This window comes from Acomys russatus, chromosome 4 (assembly GCF_903995435.1).
Source record: "Acomys russatus chromosome 4, mAcoRus1.1, whole genome shotgun sequence".
In the NCBI taxonomy this organism is placed as follows: domain Eukaryota; kingdom Metazoa; phylum Chordata; class Mammalia; order Rodentia; family Muridae; genus Acomys; species Acomys russatus.
The window spans coordinates 83998681-84026319 of NC_067140.1; the positions used below are offsets into that span (position 1 = coordinate 83998681).

The following is a 27639-nucleotide window of genomic DNA, read 5'->3' on the forward strand; positions in this document are numbered from 1 at the left end:
GTTTAGGTCAATCTCTTGCATTTTCTTTCTTCCTTCCTTCCTTCCTTCTTTCCTTCTTTTCTTTCTTTCTTTCTTTCTTTCTTTCTTTCTTTCTTTCTTTCTTTCTTTCTTTCTTTCCTAAGACAAGGCTTGTCTGTGTAACAAAGGCTGCCCTGGAACTCACTCTGTAGAGCAGGTTGGCCTCTAACTCAGAGATCTGTGTGCCTCTGCATCTGCTCACTGTGAAGACCCACACTGACATGTTCCAAATTCATTGTCTCAGGTCCGTATGACCCTGAGCCCCAAATCAGAAGAGGACAGCATGGAAAGGGAGAAGCCTAGGGCAGTCCTGTCTATAACTATAGATACAGACTATGAACCGAGTGAGCATTAGCAAGCATACCAGGCAGAAAATCCAGATGGAGTGAGGGCATCAATAAAAATGCCAAAGTTTAAAATGTTTGAGAGAACATGGAGAAGAGTAGCATTATTAAAGTGTTTAAGTAGCGTTCTGACCTTGACCTCCTAAGGAAGACACCAAAAATGCAAACCAGAAAAGAGAAAATCAATACACTCATTCCATTAAGGTTAAGAACCTTCCTCCTCCATCGTACCATAAATAAAGCGAAAAGGCAAGCCACAAGGCAGAAAAATATTTGCAACCTGTATACCCAAATCAAAGTAAAGAAAAGAATTATGAAGGGTGAGGAGGTCTTCCAAATCAATGGACACAAACAGCCAAATAGCGAGAGGGCCAGAGGCCTTGAATTTTCAGATTTAGAGAATTTCAGAGCATGCTTGGCCTTCTTTAGAGCGGATGCTTTTCTGGTTGATGAGCTTGTCAAGTGCTCATGGAAAAGCAGGAAGGTGGCCACATGCTTTTCCTTTTCTTTCAGTGGGGACTACTGTGCACCGGACAACACATGACTGCAAGCTGTGCTCCTTAGAGTGCTACAGAACCTTAGAATTTACTTTTTCTACCTGTATTTTTATTTTTAAGTTTTGTTTTTTGAGACAAAGTCTCACAGTGAAGCCAAGCTAGCCTTTTACCCTGACTCCTGCCTCAGCCTTCTGAATGCTGTGATTACAGACATGTGCCACCTCACCTGGTAAAAAAAAAGTTTTAGTTAATCATATTTTTTTTTTTGAGACAGGGTTTCTTTGTGTAGCCTTGGCCATCCTGGACTCACTTTGTAGACCAGGCTGGCCTCTAACTCACAGCGATCCGCCTGCTTCTGCCTCCCGAGTGCTGGGATTAAAGGCGTGCGCCACCACGCCCAGCTCTGTTAATCATAATTTTAATTGTACATATTTAATGCACATAGTGTGAGAATTCAATGTGTGTGTGTGTGTGTGTGTGTGTGTGTGTGTTTGTAATGATCAACTCAGGGAAATTAATTTCCATCTCCTTATCATTGTGTTAAATTCCTCTCAGAGTTATTTATAAAATGATAATAAGCTATTGTGACTACAGATCCCACTGTGCTAACAATTTACTATTTCTAACTCCTGGTCTTCTATCCCATTTCTCACTTTACCCTCATTACTATTCCACATTCAGCTTAGTGTGTGTGTGTGTGTGTGTGTGAGACGCATGCATCTGCACTTGTGTATGGGGTGCGTTTGCCTGTATCTGCATGTGTGGAAGCCAGAGGTCAGCATATCTTCTTTCGTTCTTCATCTTTCACTGATTCTGGACACTGCTGTTTTACTAATACTAATGGGGCAGAGTGCCTGCATCTGCCTGTCTCCTCCACCTGACAAACATTAGAATTGTGTGTATGTGCCAGCATGACCAGCTTTACTTGGGCAATGAGGATCCAACTCAGAATCTGATGCTTGTACAGCAAACACTGTAGCCACTAATCCATCTCTCCAGTCCCAATTGTTTAAATTTTAATGAAGGGTCAATGCGTGAGGATGAACACAAGGCATTTGCTCTTCTACAGTTGGCTTTGGTGTGCTGTCCTCTATGGTTTTCATGAAGATGGGTATTATTTTATTAACACTTTTGTTATTTTTAATTATGTGCAGGTGTGTGTATGTGTGTGTGTGTGTGTGTGTGTGTGTGTGTGTGTCTGCATGTGGGTATATGTGCAAGAATGCAGGTTCTCCAGAAGGCCAGAGGCATCAGATCCCGCGGAGCTGGAGGTACAGGTTGCTGTGAACTGCCTGGTACTGGTTCTGGGAGCCGAAGTTGTGTGTTCTGGAAGAACAAGTACTCTTAACTGCCGAGCCATCGCGCCAAGCCATCGCTCCGAGCCATCGCTCCGAGCCTGAATACCAGACCTGTGTAAAGACAGGTCCTTATTCCACTTTTCACGCTGGCCTTGTACTTATGACACTTCTACTCTCAGAGCCCAATAGCACTAGAGTTATAGGCATGCCCCACTACACCTGGCTGCAGGATATTGTGCTTTTTAATGGGTAAATAATATCAATATTTATGTATGTGTGTGTATGTATGTATGTATGTATGTATGTATGTATGTATGTATGTATTATATTCTCTGCATGTACCTGTGTTCCTGTGTGTTCACATGGAGGTCAGAGGAAAACCTCAAGAGCTGGCCCTCATCTTTCACCTTGTTTGAAACACGGTCCCTTGTTTTTTCCACTGCCTGTGCCAAGCTGGCTGGTCCATGAGTCTCTGTGATTCTCCTGTTTCTGCATCCCATCTTCGAGCAGGGATGCAGTGGGATCACAGGTGTTCGTGCTACTGTCTGGTATTTACATGGGTTCTGGCGATCAGAACTCAGGTCCTTAGACTTGAGTGGCAAGTGCTTTCCCCGTTGGGCCACCTCTCTTTTCATGTACTAGGTTCTCTCTACTCACACCCAGGCTCACATGTTGAATGTTTGCCCCCCCACCCTCCACCCCCCAACTAGAAGCACGACTTTGGAAGGTTTTGGAAACTTCCAGTCAGGCCTTGATGGAGGAAGTAGGTCACTGGAGGCATGCCTTTGAAGGTAACACTTGGTTCCCAGACTCACCTCTCTGCTTCCTGTCTATTAAAAGGTGAAGAAGCCCCTCTGATATTCACCCTCATCCTCCTGCTACAGTGCTCTGTCCATCCACCAAGTCACGTCACCGTGGATCAAATTCTCTGAAGTTCTGAACCAAAACAAATTTTTCCTCTTTATGTTATCCATGTATGGTATCTAATTAGCACATCAGTTCATTTGCAGCTGGGCTCCTGTGCTAACGCTGCACATCTGGGCTCCAGCAGATGATGCTATGCTACACATGAGCATGGGCGTGTCCCTGTGTGCTGATTTAATGCTATACTACACATGACCATGGGCGTGTCCCCATGTGCTGATTTAATGCTGTACTACACATGAGCATGGGCGTGTCCCCGTGTGCTGATTAATGCTGTACTACGCATGAGCATGGGCGTGTCCCCGTGTGCTGATTTAATGCTGTACTACACAAAGCATGGGCGTGTCCCATGTGCTGATTTAATGCTGTGTACTACACATGAGCATGGGCGTGTCCCCATGTGCTGATTAATGCTGTACTACACTAAGCATGGGCGTGTCCCCGTGTGCTGTTTAATGCTGTACTACACATGACATGGGCGTTGTCCCCGTGTGCTGATTTAATGCTGTACTACACATGAGCATGGGCGTGTCCCCGTGTGCTGATTTAATGCTGTACTACACATGAGCATGGGCGTGTCCCCGTGTGCTGATTTAATGCTGTACTACGCATGAGCATGGGCGTGTCCCGTGTGCTGATTTAATGCTGTACTACACATGAGCATGGGCGTGTCCCCATGTGCTGATTTTATGCTGTACTACACATGAGCATGGGCGTGTCCCCATGTGCTGATTTTATGCTGTACTACACATAAGCATGGGCGTGTCCCCATGTGCTGATTTAATGCTGTACTACACATGAGCATGGGCGTGTCCCCGTGTGCTGATTTAATGCTGTACTACACATGAGCATGGGTGTGTCCCCATGTGTTGATTTCATTTTCTTAGATGGGATAGCGGAGAGGGGGTCATTCCCTAGGTCTATTTTCCTGAACCCTCCATACTGTGCTCCACAAGGGCGTTACCTTCCCATCAGGGGAATGCTGAGTTTTCTTTGCGGCACCTGTGCTCCATTCATTATTTGATTCATTTACCTGTATTTTGGTGCCTGTTATCAAACTTCCCTCCACTGCTCTACCCTCTGTCCCTTCCCAGTCCCCTGTGGCCTTGCTCTGCCCCTTTTGTGAGTGTGCGGTCTTTGTGTCCTCCTGCAAGGTTTATTTCACTTAACAAAATTTCTTCTGAAATTTTAAATTTTTATATTTATTTACATATTTTTGCTTTTTGTAATTTCTTTCTTTCTTTCTTTCTTTCTTTTCTTTTTTTTTTTGAGACAGGGTTTCTCCGTGTGGCTATGGCTGTCCTGGAATTAGATCAGCCTGGCCTCCAGTCCAGCTTAGAGAGATTTGCTTGCCTCTGCCTCCCAAGTTCTGAGGTTGATTAAAGGTGTGCATCACTACACTTTGACTGGTTTGTATTTTTATTTTTATTGCTTTCAGAAAATTATGAGAAGCCAGGCGTGGTAGTGCACACCTGTAATCCCAGCACCTAGGGAGGCAGAGGCAGGTGGATCGCTGTGAGTTTGAGAACAGCCCAGTCTACAAAGAGAGTCCCAGACAGGGAAGGCTACACAGAGAAGCCCCGTCTTGAAAAGCCAAGAAAAAATTATGAGAGGCCAGGGGACAACATATGGGGATAGCTCTTTTCTTCCATCTTGTGGGTCTTAGGGCTTAAACTCAGATCTTCAGTTTGACAGCAGATGCCCTGCTCTCTGAGTTTAATGTAGGGGTTTCTTTCTTTTGTTCCCTTTTTTGTGTACTAGAGATTGAGCCTAGGGCTTCACATACGCTAGGCAAGTGCTCTAACACTGAACTGTACCCTCAGCCTGGCTTTCTGAACTTTAAATATTCCCAACACAGAGAAATGAAATTTGCAGTTGCATTAGTCAGGATTCTTTAGACTCTAGAGTCTAGAGTAATAGAATAATAGAATGACTCTTTTTTTTCTCTTTATATAGAGGTGATTTATTAGAGTGACTTAAGGCTGTGGTCCAGCTAAGCCAACAATGGCTGGCTGTGAACAGAAAGTCCAAGAATCTAGAAGTTGGCCAGCGCACAAGGCTGGATGTCTCCGCTGGCCCTCAATAGACACCAGAATCCTGTAGAGGCAGGCTCTAGTGCCAGTGAGGGAGTGGACTGCTGGTGAGGAAAGAGAAGCAAAGAACAAAAGCTTCCTCCTTTCAGGTCCATACATAGGTTTCCAACAGAAGGTGTGACCCAGATTAAAAGCATGTCTTCTGAGCCGGGTGCCGGGACACCCACCCTCTAGTCCCAGAACTCGGAGAGGCAGAGGCAGGCAGACCTCTGCGAGTTCAAGGCCAGCGTGGTCTACAAAAGCGAGTTCAGGACAGCCAAGGCTTCATGGAAAAACCCTGTCTCAAACAAACCAACAAACAAAAAGTATGTCTTTCTTCCTCAAGGTCTGGATGAGAAGTGGATCCTTCTATTTCAAATTAAGTAAAAATTTCTCACCGGTATGCCCTTCATTTTAGGATTTTAGTTAACTCCACATGTAGTCAACTTGACAGGCAAGAATAGCCATCACAGAGGTCATGTCAATTGCTCTGCTTTGATCGGTACACATTATACACATTACCAAAATTCATATAAGACCCCAAACATATATAATATGTCAATTAAAATTTTCAAAAGTAAAAGGTAAAAAAAAAGGGGGGAAAGGGGGAAAACGCTGTTTTTTTAGATTGAGAAGTCTGCTTAGGAGCTAATAAATTATTTTTAATATGGAAAACACATGAAGAAAAAAAAAAGGTTTAAGTTTGGGTGAGGAGGACAGGCTGCCACCAGCTCCTCCCCCAGTGTCCTTATCCTGAGGAAGCACTGAGGAACTGAGATAATGCCCTTTCTTGGCCTTGTGACTTCTCAGGTTTCTTAGTCTGGAGGAAAAAAATGTACAGGGCCTTTTGAGGCAATGCCAACTTGAGCCATCTGTAGCACCACTGTGTCCCTCTGTTATTTTGTGTGCCTCCTGCAGGCCTGCTTCTCAGCACCACAGGACATTTCCAGCCAAGGTCAGCCATATCCATCTATGTTAGTTCCAAAGGTGAGGGTCCGGGGCTGTTTGGGGATTATTGCTGGCAGCCTGAGTGGTGCTGTCCTGTAGGCAGCCTAGGATACTTGAGGAGGTAGCAGACTGCTGACTGTTTCTTTCAGGGCCATCTTGGAAAGGTGCCTGGCAACTGGGTGAGTCCTAAATTGATTTCTCTCTGTCTGTGTTATATCCAGGTCAGCATACTGCCCAGAGCAGGACTATTTAGGGTGCAGAAATACCTTCTAAAAAAAAAAAGTCTAGAAAAGAAACCAAATGGTACCAGCCTTCTTGCTTTTAAAGAGTCATTTCTCTACTCACCCTGTGGGAAAGGACTCCAGACATCAGATATAGGTATAGACGTTTATGAGGAGAGTGGCACATTGTGACTCTTCTCACAGCCCTGACACTGTATCTATCAGTGAAAAACAGAGGTCCCTTGGTAGCCATGGAGATTGCTTCTGAGGGCCCCTGCGGCAAAATCTGTGGATGCACCAGCCTTTGTGCATATATAAAACAGCATAGTGTTTGCCTAAGACCTGGGCGTGCTCCTCTATCCTTTTCTTTGCCCCTGAATCTCTTCAAATACCTAATAAGACACAAAGCTTGATGCAAATATTCCTTAGTATCTGACTTTTCAGGGACATGCTTATTCTACACCTAGTTGTTATTCAGGAGTTGTCTATTAAAAGATGGCTGAATCCATAGATGCAGAACTCACAGGTAACGGAAATCTATTGCTCTGCTAGGGGTAAGCTCACAGGAAATGGCGTGGAGCCCTGGAGCAGCTCCACTCTTATCGCTTCTCAGGGAAACGCCCCCTTCCTACTGACATAGCCAACACAGCTGATGTCAGTATGAGCCCTGGACCCTTAAAGCCACACATGCCAAGTATCTGTGCAATTCATTTACTTTTCCCAAGCATCTACAATACTTTGGATACTCAATGTAACCCAGCAAAAGCTTGTGTGTTAAAGGCTTTATTGCTTTGACGGCTTCAACCTCAGTGGATTATTCCATGGGAGAGCTAATAATTAGATGGCATAATTACGAGGTGATGGAAGCTAGGAGGTGGAGTCTAACTGGAGGAACTAGGTTGGGGGAGGGGTATCTCTTGAGGAGAATATTTTGTCTTGGCACCTGATGCTGCCAGGAGATTCACAGTATCTTTTCATAGTTGAAGCCAGCACAGCATCCTATGGGATTATTTATGTTTATGATCATATACTAGAATTGCATATAAGAAAAGAGAAGCTAAGAAGGTGAGGCAACTGGCCAAGCAGCTCTTTTTCTTACTTGTATGCCATTTCCAGCACTCTCCTGCACCTTCCAGGGTCCCTCAGCAAGGACTAACAAGCCTGAATATCGAGGCTGGGCTGATTGGTCAGGATATGGTCTATCTTGTTTGGCATCATGTTTGGCAGCATCCTTGGCATTTGCCAGCTGACCTCGTTCTGGAGCAAGGGCACTCCAGGTTTCCGGTGAGGGTTGGAATGCCATGAGCAATGATCCATATGGGGGGGTACAATAGAAGCGACAGGAAGGACAGAAGAGGAGAAGGGATAACTGAAATTACAGCTAGGAAACACCTTTGCCTGCAGACTGCTCAAGCCAAGCAGCAGAGCATACTGCCTGTGGTGATAAAACATTATTTTTCTGTCTATTTCCTACTTGTTTTCTTCTGGGAGCTGGGATGACAAATCCACAGCCATGCAAAATCAGGAAGTAGTGGTGCAGCTCATTCAAGGCCCTCGGGGGGGCGGGGGGGAGCTAAACATCACTCAGCCACAAGCAGGTCTCAGATGAATCCCACCTACCTGCAGGGCGCGACTGATCCTTTAGGGGCCAGGTTACCAAATTCACTTCATCAGACAGGAGGCTAAATTTGCTGAGCACGTGGGAAAGGTCCTTCTTAAAAAGTGAGAGAAATAGCTGCCACAGAAGCTGTCTGTCTCGTGGTGTGGTGGCAAATGATAAGGTGGGTTGTACACAGGTAGGACAAGACGGCTATGGCGCAGGGGTCATTGTTTCAGTCTTTTCCGGTGGCTTTGGCCAAGGATAGTCCCTTTTCCCTCTGTGTCATAGGCACAGGTCATGTGAAAGAGCAAAGCGGTGACAGGAAGCGTCATCAGGCTGACTGCCTATTCCCTAGGAAGCATTCTCGGTGGTGTCACACGCCTTTCATCTCTCCACCTATCCATTTGCCCCTATCCAGCCCCCAGTCCATCCATCTATATGCATTTACTTATCATGCATCCATACACACACACACACACACACACACACACACCCACACACATACACACACACCACTACACACACACACCACACACACACATACACACCACACACACACACACACCACACCACACACACCATACACACACACACACACACACCACACATACACATACACACACACACACATACACACACACACACACACACATACACATACACACACACACACATACACACACACACACACACACACACATACACATACACACACACACATACACACATACACACCACACACACACCAACACACCACACACACACATACACACCACACACCACACATACACACACCACACACCCACACACATACACACACACACACATACACACACACACACCACATACACAACACACCAACACACACACAACACACACACACACACACACACACACACACACACACCCATCCATTCAAACCACATTAGGAGGTGCAGTTGACCGATAATTCCATGTGTTTATGGAGAACAATTTGAAATTTTAATACTTGTGCTCCCTTGCAGAATCACCCATCACCCAGTGAACATGTCTATCATCTAAGATTCTTCTTCCTTCCTTAACAATTTTCCCCTTGGTCCTCTCCTTCCTCCACGCACAGGCAGACCCCCACATTTTCTGCTACTCCATTCTGCCATCCATTTAACACGACCAAGAAAAAAATCTTTTCCTCTTGTCTCACACATGTACCCATGTTTCCGATCTCCATCTCCTCCCAGATATTTAAAGTTTCTATTTCCATGCGAATGGTCAGGACCTCCCAATTCTTTCTGTTTCATAAACAACATAAGGCATAAATGTTTCCTATTCATGCATTTACCCAGTTAGGTCTCTCCTCATCCCAGGATTTTTTTTCTCATATTCAGCAGACAAGACCAAGGTCCCTGCAATCGCCTCATTACATGGGCCCAGCCAAAGCCCATTCTTCTCTTTTGCCATGGACCAGAAATATTCCCCTAAGAACTCCGTAGTCTATGGAATTCTCAACTTCCCACCTTCTCTATAGCCCATAAAATTATGAGAAATTTCACTTCCATTTTCATGACACAAATAGAACCTTATTTTACCCTTCTCTTTGAACATGACCAATCTTCTTAAACAATCTCCACAGCTGCTTAGATATGCCCAGTCTGTGTGTTTATTTCTGGATAGAACCAGACCATCATATACCAGTTATTTCATTGCTATAATCAAGAACCCAATTTCCAATTCTGTGAAGACAAGTCCCTTCTTTGCCTTCATTTCAAAACATGACCAGGCCTCTTACTTCCTCTTTTTATCCTCATTTTTCATTGTATATTTCTGACTTCTTATTTTCCCCTTAATTCAGTTGAATGTTTCTGACATTCGCTATATTTCTCTTATTATATTTTGTTTGCACAAGGATCTCTATTTTATCTTTATTCCACAACTATACTGTCCATGGCCCCCTTCCCACATATCCTGGACATGTTGGCACTCTACATCCCTTTTGTTCTTGGACATTAAAGCACTGCCCATTTGTTATGTACTCCATTGATATAATCAGGTCAGCTATTTCTCCTTTATTCCATGTTTAAATAACTACTTGTCCCTCATACTATGGATCTTTCTGGTATTGTCTGGGGGAAAACTGGATCAGTAAACAAGATGCCCAAACTGATACAAGTCAGGAAACAAGTTTTATTGTGCAATGTTGACACATACAGGCTCAGCAGAGGACTGTTTAAAAAGCTGAGCCCCAACACTATGAATGTTACATTTATATGATTCCTGATTGTTTCGTGGTTCTTCTTGCTGTATATATATGTGGTGTAATAATATAAATATATGTAAAAAAAGATAATGGCCATTAGCAGGAAAAAAAAAGCTAAGCCCCAGAGCTGGAGAAGTGGCTCATTAATTATTATTATATTATTATATTATTATTATTATTATTTTATTATTATTATTTATTTTTTTAACTCTAAATCCTGATCACAGCTTCCTGTCTCTCTTTTCCTCCACTCTCCCTCCCACATCTCCTCCTCCTTTTCTCCTCTGAGACTGTTGTGGGAAGGCCTCCCATGGATATCAACCTGCTTTGGCATATCAAGTTGCAGTAGGACTAGGCACATCTTCTTCTATTAAGGCTATACAAGGCAGCCCAGTTAGGGGAAAGGGATCCAAAGGCAGGCAGCAGAGTCAGAGACTGCCCTTGGTCCTGCTGTTAGGGGTCCCACATGAAGGCCAAGATGCATTTCTACTACACATGTGTAGGGGCCCCAGGACCATGCCAAGAGTGCTTTTTGGTTGGTGGTTGAGTCTCTGTGAGCCCCTAGTTCAGGTAAACGGAATGTTTCATATGCCTTCCGTCACTCTGCTGGCCTCCCCACATAGCAGTCCAGAGTGACATGTATTTTGGTTGGCTATTTTAGCTTAATTAATAGAGTGTGATGAGTTGCCCATAAGCGTAATCCAGCTTGCGTCGAAAGTAGTGGAGTTTACTGCATCTCATTTGTAGTACAGAGGGGAAGATAGTAGTAGGCATCTACCTTATAGTGACCTCAGCTGATCATCTAGGAGTGTTCCAAAGCTGCCATGTCTGGAGCTCTACAGATTCTAGTAACTGCATGGAGCCCATTATGATTTATGTGCTGTTTCCTAGCAGGATTGTAAACCGTCATGGTGGAGGGTAGCTTGGACTAGGGGTAGGGGCTCAACAGACAGTGGGTCCAGCATATGACTCACAGCCAGGGAAGGATCACACAGATAGTTTTGAGAAATTACCAATGTTGGCATGGGAGCAAAGTCTTTGCCTCTATACACTTCCATATTAGAAGGATGTCAAGGGTGGTGGCACATACCTTTAATCCCAGTACTCAGGTGGCAGAGTCAAGTGGATCTCTGTGAGTTCCAGGCTAGCCGCAACTACATAATGAAACTCTGTTTAAAAAAATATCCATATTATAGGGAGATGAAAAATCAAGGCTCAGGGATACTAAGTAGTCCAGAATTTCCAAAATACAGCTGGATAATATGATATGTATATTGTCTGCCATATCACTCTGCTTCTCACTGACTAGTTTTGAATATGTGTTTACTTTGAAATATGAGACTTCAGAAAAGACTGAAAAAAACAAAACAAAAACAACAACCAAAACCAACACAATACTTGTCCTAGGTCCCTAACCTCCTCAAACATTGATATAATCCTAGTACAATTGTAAAACTAGGAAGTTACCATTTCACAATGCAATCACTGCACTTCACAGCATTCAGATTTTGGTGTTGTGTGTGTGTGTGTGTGTGTGTGTGTGTGTGTGTGTGGGTGTGTGTTGGTTCAGGTAGGTGTGTATGAAGGCCAGTGGTTGCTGTTGAGATGTCTTCTGACATCACTCTCTGTTGAGGCACACCACCACTGAGACATAGCCAGACATGTCTAGGTCTTACTGCCTAGCATAGCAGCAGCCATTTTGTTTTTAAAGCTCCAATTTGATCATAAGATAAAATTAAGTTCGGGTTCTTAGGCCTGCCTGCCTGATAACTTGAATATCCTTTTACTTACAGTTCAATATTATTGGATGTTCTGCTTTAATTAACCATATATGTTCTACTTAAAACCACAATACCCTGCTATATTCTGTGCTCCTAGAACGATGAAGAACTGGAAAGTCACCACTACAGGACGAATTAAATTAAAGGCCAGTTAAAAATGGTTTGATCAGCTAGTCAAAAGGATGTGATGCTGCCCTTCCTTTCGTCCTACATTTGGTTACCTGGCTATTATTTGGTTATGGTTTTGTTTTTCTTATTAAAAGCCTGCCTTAGACACAGACCAGCAGCACAGTATGGCTCCCAAGTCTGCTTTGTGTCCCTGATCAGTCAGTCTTTGTTCAGCATTCAATAAACTTCCATCTACCCGAGTCTGGCATGTGTGGGTGTGTGTGTGTGTGGTCAGTGCAGGCTGTTCTCTAACCCCAACACTCTCCACCTTGTTTGTTGAGATTGGGGTCTCTCAATGAATCTGGGACTTAGCATTTTGGCTACACTGATTGTAGGGATTCTACACGCGCGCGCGCGCGCACACACACACACACACACACTCATGTAGGGATTTCTCCACTGCCTCTGCTGCTCCCCCATAACTCTGTGATAAAATGCTTTCTCCAAGCTGAAGGGAGTCCACCCCCACCCCCACCCAAGTCCCTGTATTCCCCCCTCAAACCCTACCCTTACCCCTGTATCCCCAACTCCCCTCCCCTACCCCAGTCCTTTGGCTCAGAGTGCCTAACACTATCACCGCTCCTGAGAGCTATGTAGTCCTTAAGCAGCGGGCCACTAAAATTTAAAGTGGCTAGCTGCCAGTCCTCCTTCCTGCCTCAGGACTGTGGAGACAGGGACAGAAAATGGCTCCTCAGTGGGGAGATGTCCATGGTGTTTATTCCTGCCTCAGCAGACTCTTTCCTGCCTCCTCCATGGGAACTGTCTATGATGACTATTCCTGCTCCAGCAGACAGCTCCAGGAAAACTGGACACTTTTCCAGCCTCAGAAAGCCTGCTGCCTCCGCCGTGGGCGCTGTCCATGATGAGTGATGACCTTTCCTGCTTCAGCCTACTGCCTTCACAATGGACTCTTTGTAAATTTTGGACACACTGTAAAGTTTATTACCCCTCAAGGCAGAAAATTGGACTTAACCTCTGCCTGAGAAGGCTCCTCAGTTCCTCAGGGGCAAGCCTCCCCTGGGAGCTGCATCATCTCTGTTAAGGAGGCCTCCTCTCTGAGCTGTGAGGTTCCTGGGCTCGGGTGCCTCAGGATACCCTTGGGACACTGTCCTATCTCAGGGCTGAGATACTTTCCCAGCTCTCTGAGTTGTGGACTCCCTTTCATCCGAGTTCCAGAAGGCAGGCCGCGCCACCCACACAATATACACAACAACCCTGATTGACTGCTGAGGCCCTGGGATCCACTCATCTTTGCTTTCCAGCGCAAGAGTTACAGATGCTCACAGCCAAATCTGACTTTTATGTGGGTGCTGAGGATCTGAACTCAGGCCCTCATGCTGGCACTGAGCCATCTCTCTAGTCTCAGATTTCGTTGGTTTTCTTACTCTTATCCTTTCCCAGAAGCAAAAAGTCAGGGTGCTATAATGAGCTTCTACATACAGGCAGCACCCTGCAGGGAGCTTGGGGATACCTCACAAAGGTCTGCTGGGTCACAACAGGATTACAAGGGATAGCATGTGAACCTGCTGGCACTGGGGAGCAGCGGGGAGACATCTGTGGCAGGTGGGAGTCAGGTGAGTCAAGGGAACCTGACGGAGGAAATGTGGAAGATGCTGGTGACTTGATAAGATGGTTGGAACGTCCTACCCCAGGTTCCATATGGTGGACTCCTCTGTCTCAGCTCAAATATACCTTACGCTGTAAACTTTCATCCTTTCCCATACATAGTGCCCCCTGTCCACCATGGCAGCTTTTATTGCATAGCTCCAAAGTCTGTTCTTGGGGTTTCTTTCATACTACCCATGCAGGCAAGGATAGGGGCCCCCACAGCTTGCCAGGTGTGCAGAAACATCTCCTAACCTGGACTGCTAAAGACCAGAACGGCCGTTGTAAGTGGGAGGGACACTGCTGCAGTGTTGTGTGTGTGTGGCCTTTGGGAAGCTTTCCATGGGTAGTGGCAGAATGAACTTGGGTGTCTTCATCTCTTCTTAAGTGCAGGCAAAGCTGTCTGTGCTGGTGAAGCTGCTGTGGAAGAGCGCGAGGACCATTGCTGCCCTCCTGCTCCGGTAACACCACCAGTGCCTTCTGGAGCCATGGAGATGAAGGCCGGAGGCTTGAGGGTCCCCTTGCTCCTGTTGCTGGTGACCATCGTGGTAATGGCCAAGATAAGCCACATCCAGAGGTGGGGGGGCTTCAAGGAGAAAGGCACGAGCAAGGATAACATGAACTCCACACTCCATTTCTTCATCCAGTCCTACAACAATGCAAGCAATGACACCTACTTGTTCCAAGTTCAGAAGCTAATTCAAAGTCAGATGCAGGTTTGTGCCTTGGTTGCCCAGTTTTGCTTCCTAGGCATATGGGGATTCTGATTGGGATCCCGGGGTAACCCAGTACTGGAAACTCCTTGGGGAGCTTCACATGTGGTGGGTGTACATGATGTCTCCGAGTTAAGCAGCAACCTTGGTCGGTACAGGTACATGACCTAGGCTGGCCCATAGCCTGGAGCCAACCCTCACTCCCTTCTTGCCCTAAAGCCAGCATGCAGTGCTTCTCCATTGCTCATGGGAGGAATTACATTTCATTTTGCCTGCCAGAGGGATGGAATGGTACTATCTGACAAAAACCTCAACACACTTTGTGGATTCCTTATTTCCAGCAGCATTTTGGTTTTTAGTGTCCAGGACTGTCAATTAGGGCTGAATTCTCTGTTTGAGACCCTTAGAGTCCTAGTTCTTTGGTGATAGCAGTGGGAACGTAGCAGGGAATTGGCAAGCAGCTTCAGTCAGATGAGTTCCACCACTTCTGAGGTAGTCTCTTGTTTTTAGTCCTGCTGGCCTGTACCTCTCCACCCTCAGCCTCCTGCTGTAGCCTCCTGAATGTGTGAGTGCATGGAGCACACAGGTGTGTCCTCACACCTTCTGTTTTCTTGTACACACAACGTTCTTGTGACTTGTGTCAGTTGAAAGATGGTAGAGGCAAGCATTTGCTGGAAGACTATCGATCCAGTGATCCCTCAAGGTCAGAGAGTAAAATGTGTAAATCAATAAGGAACAATACGGCATACTAGTTAGATAAAATAATTCACTAGGAGAAGACTAGTAGAGAGAATGGGAGGCAGACGGAGCAGGAGTTAACAGAAAGAGAGAAGAGGCTTGGGAGTGGGGTGCGCAATATTAAGGTGATACACAGGCCAGTGGGTTCCTCAATCTTGGTACATTCCAGGGGCTTGCTGGCTATTATGCACTATGACCACAAGGTGGTGCTGTTCTCTGTTGTCTTTTTCACTTAGATTGATTTCTTTACACTATAGCTGACATGCTAAGATTTAACATGTGAAATCAACCTTTTATCCTTAAAGCTTAGCCTGCCAACAGTAGTTTTTTAAATGTTGAGCAAACTTGATGTTATTTAACATGGTAAGTGAACAGCATGGCCCTGAGGCTCAGAAGGGGGGACTCATGGACACAGGTTTCCGAACATCCTAACGTCCAGATATGACTTTGAAAGCCTCAGTACCTCAAAGAGCGGCTAGTAGACAGGAATGGCAGTCTGGTGGGCCTGCCTTTCACTTTTAGCTGTTCCCAGCTACACGATCGTAGTTAGGCTATCTAGGCTTCTTTAGGGCTGCTACTTCACCCACAAAGTGGGTCAGAACAGCGACAATTTAGCACAAATCTGACACCTAGTAGCTTTTGCCAAAATATTTGCTGTTATTATGACTGTGTGCTGAGAGAACAACGGAGGCAAATAATAAGAAAATCTAATGTGCATGCTTTAGTCTTTTCCTACACACAACTCCCCGATGGCTAGTCAGTGTGACAGTGGCGTAAGTAGAATGGTCCCTGACGACAGCAGAAGGACATCTTCATTCTAGGGAATTCTAGGCTAATGCAGCCATGGGGAATTTCCCTGGGGCCTTGCCTTAGATTTCTCTATGGGAACCTTTCCAACAGCATTAAGCTGAATTTTCTCCCCTAGAGAGCTTTATTATCTCATTAGGTTGGACCACTGCCCTCTGGTTAATAAATAGGGGACTTCCAAGAACTTCTCCCCACTACACACAGAGGTCTCTAATTTACACATTCATCTGGGGAGCCAGACCTGAGACTGTAACTACCAACTCTCCTTAGCATTTCACTTGGTGTGTGGGCTTCTCTTCCATAATTGCTTCCCCAGCCTTCTTCTCAGTCCACAAAGCCTGAGTTAGAGAAGACTAAGGCACCCACGGGCGCTGGCCTAGGTCGTGTTCTCTGTGGCTTACCCGACCAGCACATCATCATCTTGCTCACTGTCCCTTGCCCCAGGAGGAAACAGATTCGAGGCACAGGGGGCATCATTCCAGCTGGGGAGAGCTACTGGGAGATAAAGCAAGATCTTCAGCACATGGCATTCTGCCGTCCTTGCCTCTCTCCATGTCACAGCTGTTCCACACACTTGGCAGAAACATGTAGTAACTTAAAAATTCTTAAGAGACCGTTGTGCAGCTTTTCCTGGGGTGGGGGTGGGTGGGGGACCTGAACAGCAAACCTCTACTTACTACAGAGAGGGCACCACCAGCAGACCAAAGCAAAGATCCCAACCAAGAGTAGCTTACTTTACCAGTGAGTTTATGAGGAATACTTAAAGAACACGGGTGACTCCATAGCAGCCTTATCACCAAGAAGCCCACCCCTTGTAAGGGTGGCAGCTCAGAGTGATGATGGCATCTCAGAAATTCCTGCAAGGTGTCTCAGTGAGCCCCAAAGCCTCCTTAATGACCTTGGGCAGGAGAGGAAGCCTTAAAATCTTATTCCATTTGGTTCCTGAATTGTGTGAGCCAGCCTCCACTCTCCAGAGGGAATGTTTTGACTGGGAGGAAATAGCTACACAACAGGCTGGTTTTTAAGAATTTTTTTTTTTTTTTTAATGCATTAGTAGAAAAGCTTTTGATTTGCCCAGACTCCACAAGCAGATTGAATGTTTATGTGGACCTTGCAAACGGAGGCTGCTAAATTATTTCCTCAAGGTTTCAGAGCTAATATTTGGGGAATGAATGCCTAGAATCCTTCATATGTGTACGTATGTAAACCACATGCACACAGTCCCTGCAAAGACCAGTAGATGGCAGTGGATCCCCATACCTGCATTTACAAGTGTTCCTGAACTACCATGTAGGTTCTTGGAACCTGGGCGAATCTCTCTAATCCACATTTACATGTGTTGCTAAATTGTCCACTTTCCGATTTGCTGGGAAGGAAATAAAGATGGAGAGGTAAAGATAGCTGCACAGACGTGGAGGATCCCTGTGGCCTGTGGTTACCAGGCAACCCAGCTCATCAGGAAGATGGATGGGAGACAATTATAAGGCACCACTTTGCTGTGGCTGCCACAGGAAAGTCAAGGGCACAGGGCTGTGGCTGACCAGGGACCTCAGGTGCCTTTGAGACTCACTCAGTGGGAAGGAAGGAAGGAGCTGAGTTTTTGTGGATGAGTTCTGGGAACAGGGGTCATGGCTTAGTTCCTCCTGGAGAGGGTCAGCCACTGGACACTCGGAGTGGAAATTAGAACCGCAATTGGTTACCTCTCCACAGCTACCACAGGAGTGGAGTATTTGGTCACTGTGAAGATTGGCAGGACTAAATGTAAGAAAGACGAGGTGAAGAAAGCTTCGTGTCCGCTGCAAAACAGCAAGCTGAAAAAGGTGTGTGATGGGGGTCCTCTGAAAGAGCCTCGAGGCCACGGGTGGGGAATGGACACCTCAAAGTGTGAGGGTCAGGGCCAGCAAATGCCCAGCCCTAGGGCTACCTGGCACTTCTCCAGGAAGGATGGAGGCTGTTGGTTTGGGCAATCTGGCCACCCAGTCAGGCTCTGTTTCTCCCCCAAAGAGCCGCAGGGTGCAAGTGTTACTTGTTTCTCCTCAGGACTCTTGTTCTGAACTTGCTCTCATTCTCTGGGTCACGGAAGACTGTCCTGTCTCCTCTGTGTCTTCTTAGTTCTGCTGTCCCTTTCGATGTTGCCTGGTCCCTCTTTGGCCAATGGTAGATACAAGGGCCTCTTCCTGTCCCAGGGTGTGTAGGTACAGGGGTGGGAAGAGAGGGAAGGTCAGCCCTCCTTCCTGGATTCCTAGGCCCTGCCTAGACACAGGGATCCAGAGGCATCTTCCATGGGTCTCAGTAGGGCAGTTTCCTTCTTGGTCCCCAGGGCTTGGGGAGCAGGAGTCTTTTTTTTTTTTTAAATTTTCCACCTTTAAAAACTACCTTTCCTGAAGCTGATTATCTTGTGTTTTCTTCTTCCACAGAGCTTGATTTGCACATCACTGATATACACTGTGCCCTGGGTGAACTACTACCAAGTCTGGAACAATTCCTGCCGGGATATCTGAGTGACCACGTAAAGAGTTCGGCTAACACCCAGATGCCTGTGTTGTGTACTGTTTTTTGTAAAGTTCTAAGAGAACATGCGCCTACTCTGGAGTGTTTCTACACACACACACACACACACACACACACACACACACACACACCTCTCCTGCCTCATACATTTATATGAACTCACACCACACAAACACATATACAAACATTTCCACACATGAACCGTGGTGCCTTCCCAAATTTGCAGCTCACACACACTGCACAGAAATGCAGTGGTCACCAGGGTCTGCTGTTCTTTGAATAGGATGCTGATATTCCTTTGAGGAGACACTTGCTACCTCAGCCCCATGCTTCTGCTATCTCTGGCTCCAGCATGGAGAAATTTATACCACCAGTACACACAACACTGTGATTCACACATTCATGGTGAGTAAACAGTGTAGATTCAGTACAATTGTACCAAGCCTGTGGCTTACAATGGCAAAAGGGCAGCAGCAGCAGCAGCAGCAGCAACAGCAGCAGCAGCAGCAGCAGGTTGTCCTAGTTAGGGTTTCTATCGCTGCGAAGAGACACCATGACCACAGCAACTCTTATAAAGGAAAACATTTAATTAGGGATGGCTTACAGTTCAGAGGTTAAGTTTATTATTGTTTGTGTATTTTCATTGACCTGTGTAGATCTGCCTTTAGGACCTGGGATTTGAAGACCTTAAAGAAATGGGTGGACTACAGTCTAATGCTGTAGACTGGATGTGTAGAAAGGATGTGGTCATCCTTTCACAGGGTTGGGTTCTATAGCCATATTTTGACACCAAATGAGAATAAGCATGTCTTATAAATTGAATGTAAATGTTTGTCACAAAAGGCACAGAATCATATCCAAGAACAATCCAGGGAACAAAACGAGCCTGAGGTAAAAGGCCCTTGGCCTTTTTTTCCTGGAGCCTCCCACACATTTCCCCAAGGCACTGTTCCCCATGTGTTATACTTTGGACTGCATTCTGACAATTGTCAAGGCAGGAAGCATGGCGACACGCAGGCAGACGTGGTGCTGAGGTAGCTTAGAGTTCTACATCTGGATCCTCAGGCAGCAGGAAGAGAAAGCAACACTGGGCCTGACGAGCATTTGAAACTTTAAAACACACCCCCAGTGAGACACTCCCTCCAACAAGGCCACACCTCCTCAACAAGGCCAGACCTAATAGTAATAGTGCCACTCCCTCTGAGCCTATTGTGTGTGTGTGTGTTGTGTGTGTGTGGTGTGTGTGTGTGTGTGTAGGGGGAGGGTAATACTCTCATTCAAATCACCAAAGGAGGTATAGGGTGGTGTGCCATGGGAAGATAAAAATTTGCATTGTCCTTGCTTTTGCAGCCACAGGGTGACAGGATGCACTTAAGCCTCCTGAAACAGCAATGAGGTCATCCGTGATATATTGTCTGGCAGGGCCCGAAGTCAGAGATTCAGTGCTCAGGTGTCCTTTGGGGCTGGTCCCACCTTGTGTCAAATTCCAAACTCTAGAAGGAGAGAGGTGCCAGGCACAGGCCTCACTTGTGTATGGAGTTTGGGCATATGGAGGCCCTTTTGTGGGATTTCCATCAGTGTGCAGAATGCCTACCCTCCAGCCATGGCACAGCACCCTGATAGTCTCCCTTCCCTACAGCCCCGTCCTTCCTATCACTTATGGCTCAGTAGAAAGGAAACCGCTTCGAGCTGAGAATATACTGCGTGCGCCATGCAGTGCTTGGCCTCCTCCCTGTGTCGGCTGCTATCTCAAAGAGCAATTTGAGAATCACTTAGGGAGGAAGGAAATACATATACATAAGCAAGAGCCCCAGGTTAACCAAGATGCCAGGAGGAGAAGGGGGCATCTGGAGGGGGGAAGGTGATACATTTGTACAGAAAAGCAAAGCACCCTTTCATGCAAATTCAATGTCAGTGGGGTGTCTGAGGCCCCACCTTGCCTTCCTTATACCCCCTGAGTCATCTCTTCAGGCCCCAAACATACCATTCTTATCCATTCTTAATTGGGTGGTTTTTAAAATTTTTAAATTTTGATTTTTTTTTTAGGTAGTCTTTCGCTAATTAGTTTAAATTGGCCTTGAATTTGTGATCTTCCTGCCTCTGTCTCCTGAGTGCTGGGATTACAGCCATACTCTTGTAGTTTTCAGTTTCTAACAACACCTTTCGCAGCAAGCATGTGTGTACCTATGTAGAATTGGGCATGTGATGTGTCTCTTTTTGGCATTCGCTGAGGACACAGGGCATACATTTGTACAACGTAAGCTACTTTTGTTATGAACTTGTTTTCACTTTCTCCAACTTACTTTGCCTTTCTATTGTTACTTTAGAGATGGCCAGGGTGGTTCAAGCTTGTAATCTCTGCATTCAGGGGCTTGAGTCAAGGGAGTTGCTGTGACTTAGAGAGGCCAGTCTGGACTACAGAAGAGACACTTTCTCAAAATTCATGAACAAGTAAATATTAAGGAATAAACAGTGTTTGAGGTGTGTGTAGCAGCTAACTTCTACTCATTTTATGTTTACATGGTGAGACTCATGTTCAATTTCTGCTTTTTTATACAATTTCATATCAACACTACTTTTTTTTTCTGTTACCCCTTATTCCTATTCCTCTCCCTTCACCCTATTCCCCTTGCCTAGGCCTGTGACAGAATGGGACCTCCTCCCCCACCATATGACCACAGCCTATCAGGTCTCATCCGGATAGCCTGCCTCCCCTTCCTCTGAGTGCCACCAAGCCTTCCCTCCAAGGGAAAAATACTCAAACAGGGGGCACCACAGTTCATGTCAGAGGCAGTTCCCACTCTCCCTACAACTGTGGAGAATGAGCTGTCCATTGGCTAGCTCTGAATAGGGATCTAGGTTTACTGCACACATTGTCCTTGGCTGGTACAACAGTTTGTGCAGGTCTGGGTGTAGACCTGCCAGCCTTGATGATCTTCTTGTGGGCTCCTGGACCCTCTTGGTCCTCCTACCTCTTCTTCCATACCCCTCTCACCTGAAGTCTAATAGTGAGTCTGTATCCCCCACTGAGTGAAGAATCACAGAGGAGACATTCATGTTGGGCTAATGTCCACTTATCAGTGAGTATATACCACATGTGTCTTTCTGATTCTGGGTTATCTTGCTCAGGATGATCATTTCTAGTTCCATATATTTGCCTGCAAATTTCAAGATTTCCTTGTTTTTAATAGCTGAGTAGTATTTCATAGTGTAGATTAAATGTACCACAGTTTCTTTATGCATTCTTTGACTGAGGGACATCTAGTTGTTTCCAGATTCTGCCTATTACGAATAGGGCTGCTATGAACATAGTTCAGCAAATGTCCTTGTTGTATGGTGGAACATCTTTCGGGTATATGCTAAGAAGTGGAATAGTTGGATCTTGAGGAAGCCCTATTCCCAATTTCTGAGAAAGTACCAGGTTGATTTCCAAAGTAGTTGTACAAGTTTTCACTCCCACCAGCAATGGAGGAGCATTCTCCTTTCTCCACATCCTTGCCAGCATGTGCTGTCACTTGAGTTTTTGATCTTAGCCATTCTGATTGGTGTAAGATGGAATCTCAAAGTTGTTTTGATTTGCATATCTCTGATGACTAAGGTCATTGAGCATTTCTTTAAGTGTTTCTCAGCCATTTGATATTCCTCTGTTGAGAATTCTGTTTATCTCTGTATCCCATTTCTTAATTGGGTTATTTGGTTTGGTGTTGTTTACTTTCTTGAGTTCTTTATATATTTTGGATATTAGCCCTTTGTCAGATGTAGGGTTGCTGAAGATCTTTCCCCAGCCTGTAGGCTGTTAACAGTGTCCTTTGCCTTACATAAGCTTTTCAGTTTTGTGAGGTCCCATTTATTAATTGTTGACTTTGGAACCTGGACTGCTGGTTCAACACTACTTTTTATTTATGTTTTATTTGTTGTGTGTATGTGTGTGCAATGTGTGAGTGTGAATGAACGTGTAACTGCTCTTGCCATGGTGCATGTGGAATGACTCTTAGGGATTGGTTCTTTCTGCCCATCATGGATTCCAGTGATCAAACTCAGCACTTTGCCTTTGTGAGACATCTCCCTGGCCCTCTGTTGTTGATGTTATAATTTTATTATTTTTCACATTACTGCAGTTTGCACAGGGCCTTCTGCACACTAAGCTACATTCCAATCCCACTTTAAATCTTTAAAGTTTTGTAATACTATCTTTAGTTATATGCATTCATGTGCATTTGTGTGGCAGTATGTGCACATTTTCAGAAACCTGTGGGCCGAAGGCATCAGATCCCCCTGCACCTAGAAATGCAAATCAAAATGACACTGAGATTCCATCTTACACCTATCAGAATGGCTAAGATCAAAAACTCAAGTGACAGCACACGTGGGCAAGGATGTGGAGAAAGGAGACTGCTCCTCCATTGCTGGTGGGAGTGAAAACTTGTACAACTACTTTGGAAATCAACCTGATGCTTTCTCAGAAAATTGGGAATAGGTCTACCTCAAGACCCAACTATTCCACTCTTTAGCATATACCTGAAAAATGCTCCACCATACAACAAAGACATTTGCTCAACTATGTTCATAGCAGCCCTATTCGTAATAGGCAGAATCTGAAACAACCTAGATGTCCCTCAGTCAAAGAATGCATAAAGAAACTGTGGTACATTTAATCTACACTATGGAATACTACTCAGCTGCCCAACACAAATCTTGAGAACTGAACTCAGCTCCTCTGCAAGGGCAGTACGTGCTCTTAACTTCTGAAGCATCTCTCATGCCCCCTGCTTTGAAATCCTTTTAAAAAGGGAACTTTCTCTAGCCCACTCTTCCTGCCTTGCATTTCAAACCCACAAAACAGATGATATGCTAAGAATCAGATAAGCAGTTAGCATGAACAGTAGGTGAATGCAAGTCCAGATCTAGTACAGGAGGGCTCTGGGATGGAATGGCTCTGCATGTCTGCACTCTAAGTGGTACTCACAGGAATCTACGTAACTCTCTCTCTCTCTCTCTCTCTCTCTCTCTCTCTCTCTCTCTCTCTCTCTCTCACACACACACACACACACACACACTGTACCAATGCCAACAGGGCATTCTGTTTTCAATAACTATGTAAAATAAAACCATAAGAGGAAATGAGGGGAAGAGTACACGATGTGTCTCTTTGTTACCTTTGTAACTTCTTGCAAAAAAAATGAGGTTATTTTTAAAAAAATATTTCAGTCAGACATAGGCTGAAAGACCCAAGAGACAAACAGGCACAAATGTTCCATCGCTGTATATCTCTCAAAGAACTATTACTGTCTGGGGAGTGAAGTAGCTCAGATGTGTGACTAGGGTGGATGTGATCCGCAGTAAATTAGTGCCGTGGCTTCTGCTGAATCTCTGCTCTAGGCTGCATGTCTTCCGATTCCCACCCGCATGAGGCGTAGTACCTCCCAAGCACCACCACTTTCAGACTTTGTAACAGCTCCAAGAAGGTGTCCTGCTTTCCTCAGCTCAAGAAGAAAAGTTGTAGGTTAGTTAGTGTTATCCCAGATATTTTGATGAATGAATCCCAGCTGGGCCCCTCCAAATATTCTAGAATTTTGATGGAGTGAGTAGAAGCCTAAAACACAGCTCTTAGAATATTCCTATATAGTGGTGCACACCTGTAATCTCAGCACTCTAGGAGGCAGAGGCGGCCAGACCTCTGTGAGTTCAAGGCCAGCCTGGTCTACAAAGTGAGCCCAGGACAGACAAGGCTACATAGAGAATTCCTGTCTCAGAAAACAAACAACCAAAACTAACCAACCAACTAAACAAACAAACAAAAAACCAAAACCAAAAAACAAAAAACAAAAAACAAAAAAAGAAAGAAAGAAAAGAAAAGAAACAGAAAGAAAGAAAATTCCTGACTTGGGGAGCTTTGACACAGCTTTTGTTCATCTATGATTACAGTTTACACTTGTTGGGTTTCTGCTTCTGTCCTCCAGCATTACCCTCTTGGAGTATGCCAGCCTAGTTCCCCTTTTCCCATTTCTGTGTCTTGCTCTGCCCTAGAGTTATCCCAGCTCAGAATATCTGGGGAGCCAGGAAACCAGGCTCCAATCATGGTGCCTGAAGCCACCCTTACCAAATTCTAACTCTCTCTCTCCTCTCTCCCTACTCTCTGTGTGCACATGGCACCAGGCCCTGGAGCTTCTGTTAATTTTAAATAATTTTTATTTATGTCTCTCTGTGACTGTGTTAAGCATGCTTGCCAATACCCATGGAGGCCAGAAGAAGGTGTTGGATGCCCTGGGCCTGGAGGTTGAGATGATTGTGAGCTGGGAACTGAACTCTGGTCCTTTGGAAGAGCAGCAAGTGCGCTTAACCACTAAACCATCTCTCAAGCTCTTTTGCTGGAGTCTTGGTATGAGATCTTTCTCTTTCTACCAGATGTGGAAGAGGGCCTGTGAATTGCTGATGGTTCTACTGAGTCCATATGGAGGGGGTTGTGTGGAAGGAGTCTGGGCACAGTGAGGCCCCAAGTTGAAGTTTTAGGGTGGCCCCAATGTTTACGTGCTACCCTGGAAAGTACCCCCAAACCTCCGTGGAGCCAAACCTACGTCACGAGAAAAGGTGGGACCCACTGGGACTTTGAGGAGGTGACTCGGTCTCTGTCCACATAAGTAGATGAACTCATTTGTGTGGTTCTAGAGCCAGTCAGTTCTAAAAGGCAGTTTGGACAGGTCTGTGCCACTCTCTGCCTCACTCACCATGCGATGCCCTATGCTATCTCAGGACTCTGCCAAAATGAAGGCTATAGGTCTCTTTAATTTTAGGCCAGAACCATGAACCTGAAGTAAGTTTTCCCTCTAATTTCCCTGTCTACTATATAACCTGCAGAGTCCAGTTGTGTCTCTGTCATTGTATACGTGAACGTATACCAGCTGCCACACTATTAAGGAGAACATAGAGCTTGGAATGGATGGGGTGGATCTGGGAGGAATTATGAGGAGTGGAGACGAATATGACCAAAATATATTGAATACATGCAAAAAAAATTCTCAGAAAGCTAATGAAAATGTATTTTAAAACTACACTTAAATCCTGTATTTGTGGAAAAGAACTTGGTAAGAGAAAAAATTCTGGGATTCTAGTTATATAGTTTTTTTTGGTTGTTATTTTATTTTGTTTTAAATAACTTGTCAGGAGCTCCACAAGGAGACAAATGGAGCCAACAAATTGGGCAGAAGGGGGGGCGCTGCAGAGACAGATGCATCAGCCAAGCACCATGCATGGTGAGGACCTAGACCCTCTGCTCAGATGCAGTAGAAAGGCAGCTCAGTCTCCTTGTGGGTCCCATAATATGGGGGGTAGGGATTATTTCTGACATGGACTCTGGCCCCCACACATTGATCATTCTTCCTGACAGGGTGGCCTTGCCAGGCCACAGAGAAGAAGATACAGGCTGTCCAGAGAGACTTGATAAGCTGAGGTCAGATATTAGGGGAGGAAGGCTTCCATTTTTGAGGACTAGGGGAGGGGGAAGAGGGTGTGAGGGAGGAAGGTGGGTTGGGAGGTGAAGAAGAGGGGCCTACAATAGGGATATAATGTGGACAAATTACAATAAGAATTAAATGTGAAGAAATTGAAGTAGAAACTAACAATCTCCATTCAAATGTCCCTTTTCTTTCTTTCTTTTTCTTTTTAAAAAAGATTTATTTTTATTATGTATACAGTGTTCTGCTTCCATGTATGTCTGCAGGCCAAAAGAGGGCATTAGATAACATTATAGATGATTGTGAGCCTCCGTGTGGTTGCTGGGAATTGAACTCGGGACCTCTGGAAGAGCAGTCAGTGCTCTTAACCTCAGAGCCATCTCTCCAGCCACAAATGTCCATTTTCTATAGTGCAGCATTAACTTTGCCTCTTGATTCCTCCCACAAACAATGTAATCTTCTGCCTCTTCTTCTCTAACTTCTTAAATAAGAAACATGATACATATTTTAAGTGATACCTGTGAATGTTAAATTAAGTTTTAAAACAATTGCTTAGCATTTATGTTCCTTATGTATAGCGAGCACACAATAAATTGCAGCCGATGCTGTGATTAATTTCACATTTTTATTCCTCAATTTCACTTAATTTGAGATACTTTTAATTTATTGTTTATGTGTGTGCGTGTTCAGGTGCCCACGAAGATCACACACCTTGGATCCCTCAGGAGCTGTACAGGTGGCCTTGAGCTGCCTGACATGGGTCCTGGGAACAGAACTCAGTCCTCTGCAAGAGGAAATGTGCTGTTAACCTCTGAGGCATTTCTTCAGCCCCAGTGTAATGTATTTTAAATAACACAAGCATGTTCTGACTTTAAAGTCTGACTTTGAATAATTTAATGTATGCATTCGTGCTTTGTCCAGAACACTGGTGAATATTTTCAAACTTGATCTCAAATTGAAAGAATTTTGCAAAGAACACTTGTATACGTACCACATACACTCTGAAGTTTATATTTTGTGTTGGTATTATTTGTCTCTCTCCTCATTCGTATATTTTCCCAACAGTCCCCTTTTTCATATGCATTTCAAATTTAGTTGAAGAACATCAGTGTACTTCACCCCTAAACATGTCAGGTTGCAAATTAAAGAGATTTCATAACTTGTTTGTGTTTTTTTCCTTTTAAGCTAAAATTTTAAATATAGAATTAGACTAGTTATTAAAAAAAACTTACCTTGTTTGTAGTATTGCGTAATTAGCAACAGGAAACAAACACCTGTAACAAAGTACAGCCCCCGTGACATAGTGTTCCTGGTTTTTCCCTACAAAAGCAAGTCCAGGACAGCCAGGACTACACAGAGAAACCCTGTCTTGAAAACAAAACAAAACAAAACAAAACAAAACCAAAGAGGTCTACACCTCTTTCTCTTCTATGGATTTAATCCAATTGGTTGATATGGGAAGGCCAGAGTGAGTGACATTTGTTCTATGACTTCTTTCCCACAGGGTATATGTTTTTTCTTTGTCTCATAGATAGAAATCTCCAGGTCTGAGAAGCACTCTCTGCTTTGGTCCTGAATGCTAGTGTAAGGTGGTGAGAGTCTAGGTCTGAGTTTAGTGTTTTCTTACAGAAACAGAAGGCACCTCTCAACTTTTTGTGGTTCTCTTTCTTGATTCATTCTGTAGTTGAGGAAAAGAGATCTCTTTTTTTT

At 44.9% G+C, this 27639-nt stretch overlaps 1 protein-coding gene across 1 annotated transcript; it reads left to right on the forward strand.

Annotated features, from left to right (window-relative positions):
- Window positions 1-14197: 14197 nt before the first annotated feature.
- Window positions 14198-18468, forward strand: Cstl1 (cystatin like 1). The gene is made up of 3 exons (XM_051144934.1): window positions 14198-14429; window positions 17678-17787; window positions 18385-18468. The coding sequence occupies exons 1-3, from the start codon at window positions 14198-14200 to the stop codon at window positions 18466-18468; spliced, it is 426 nt and encodes a 141-aa protein (XP_051000891.1).
- The last annotated feature ends 9171 nt before the right edge of the window (window positions 18469-27639 follow it).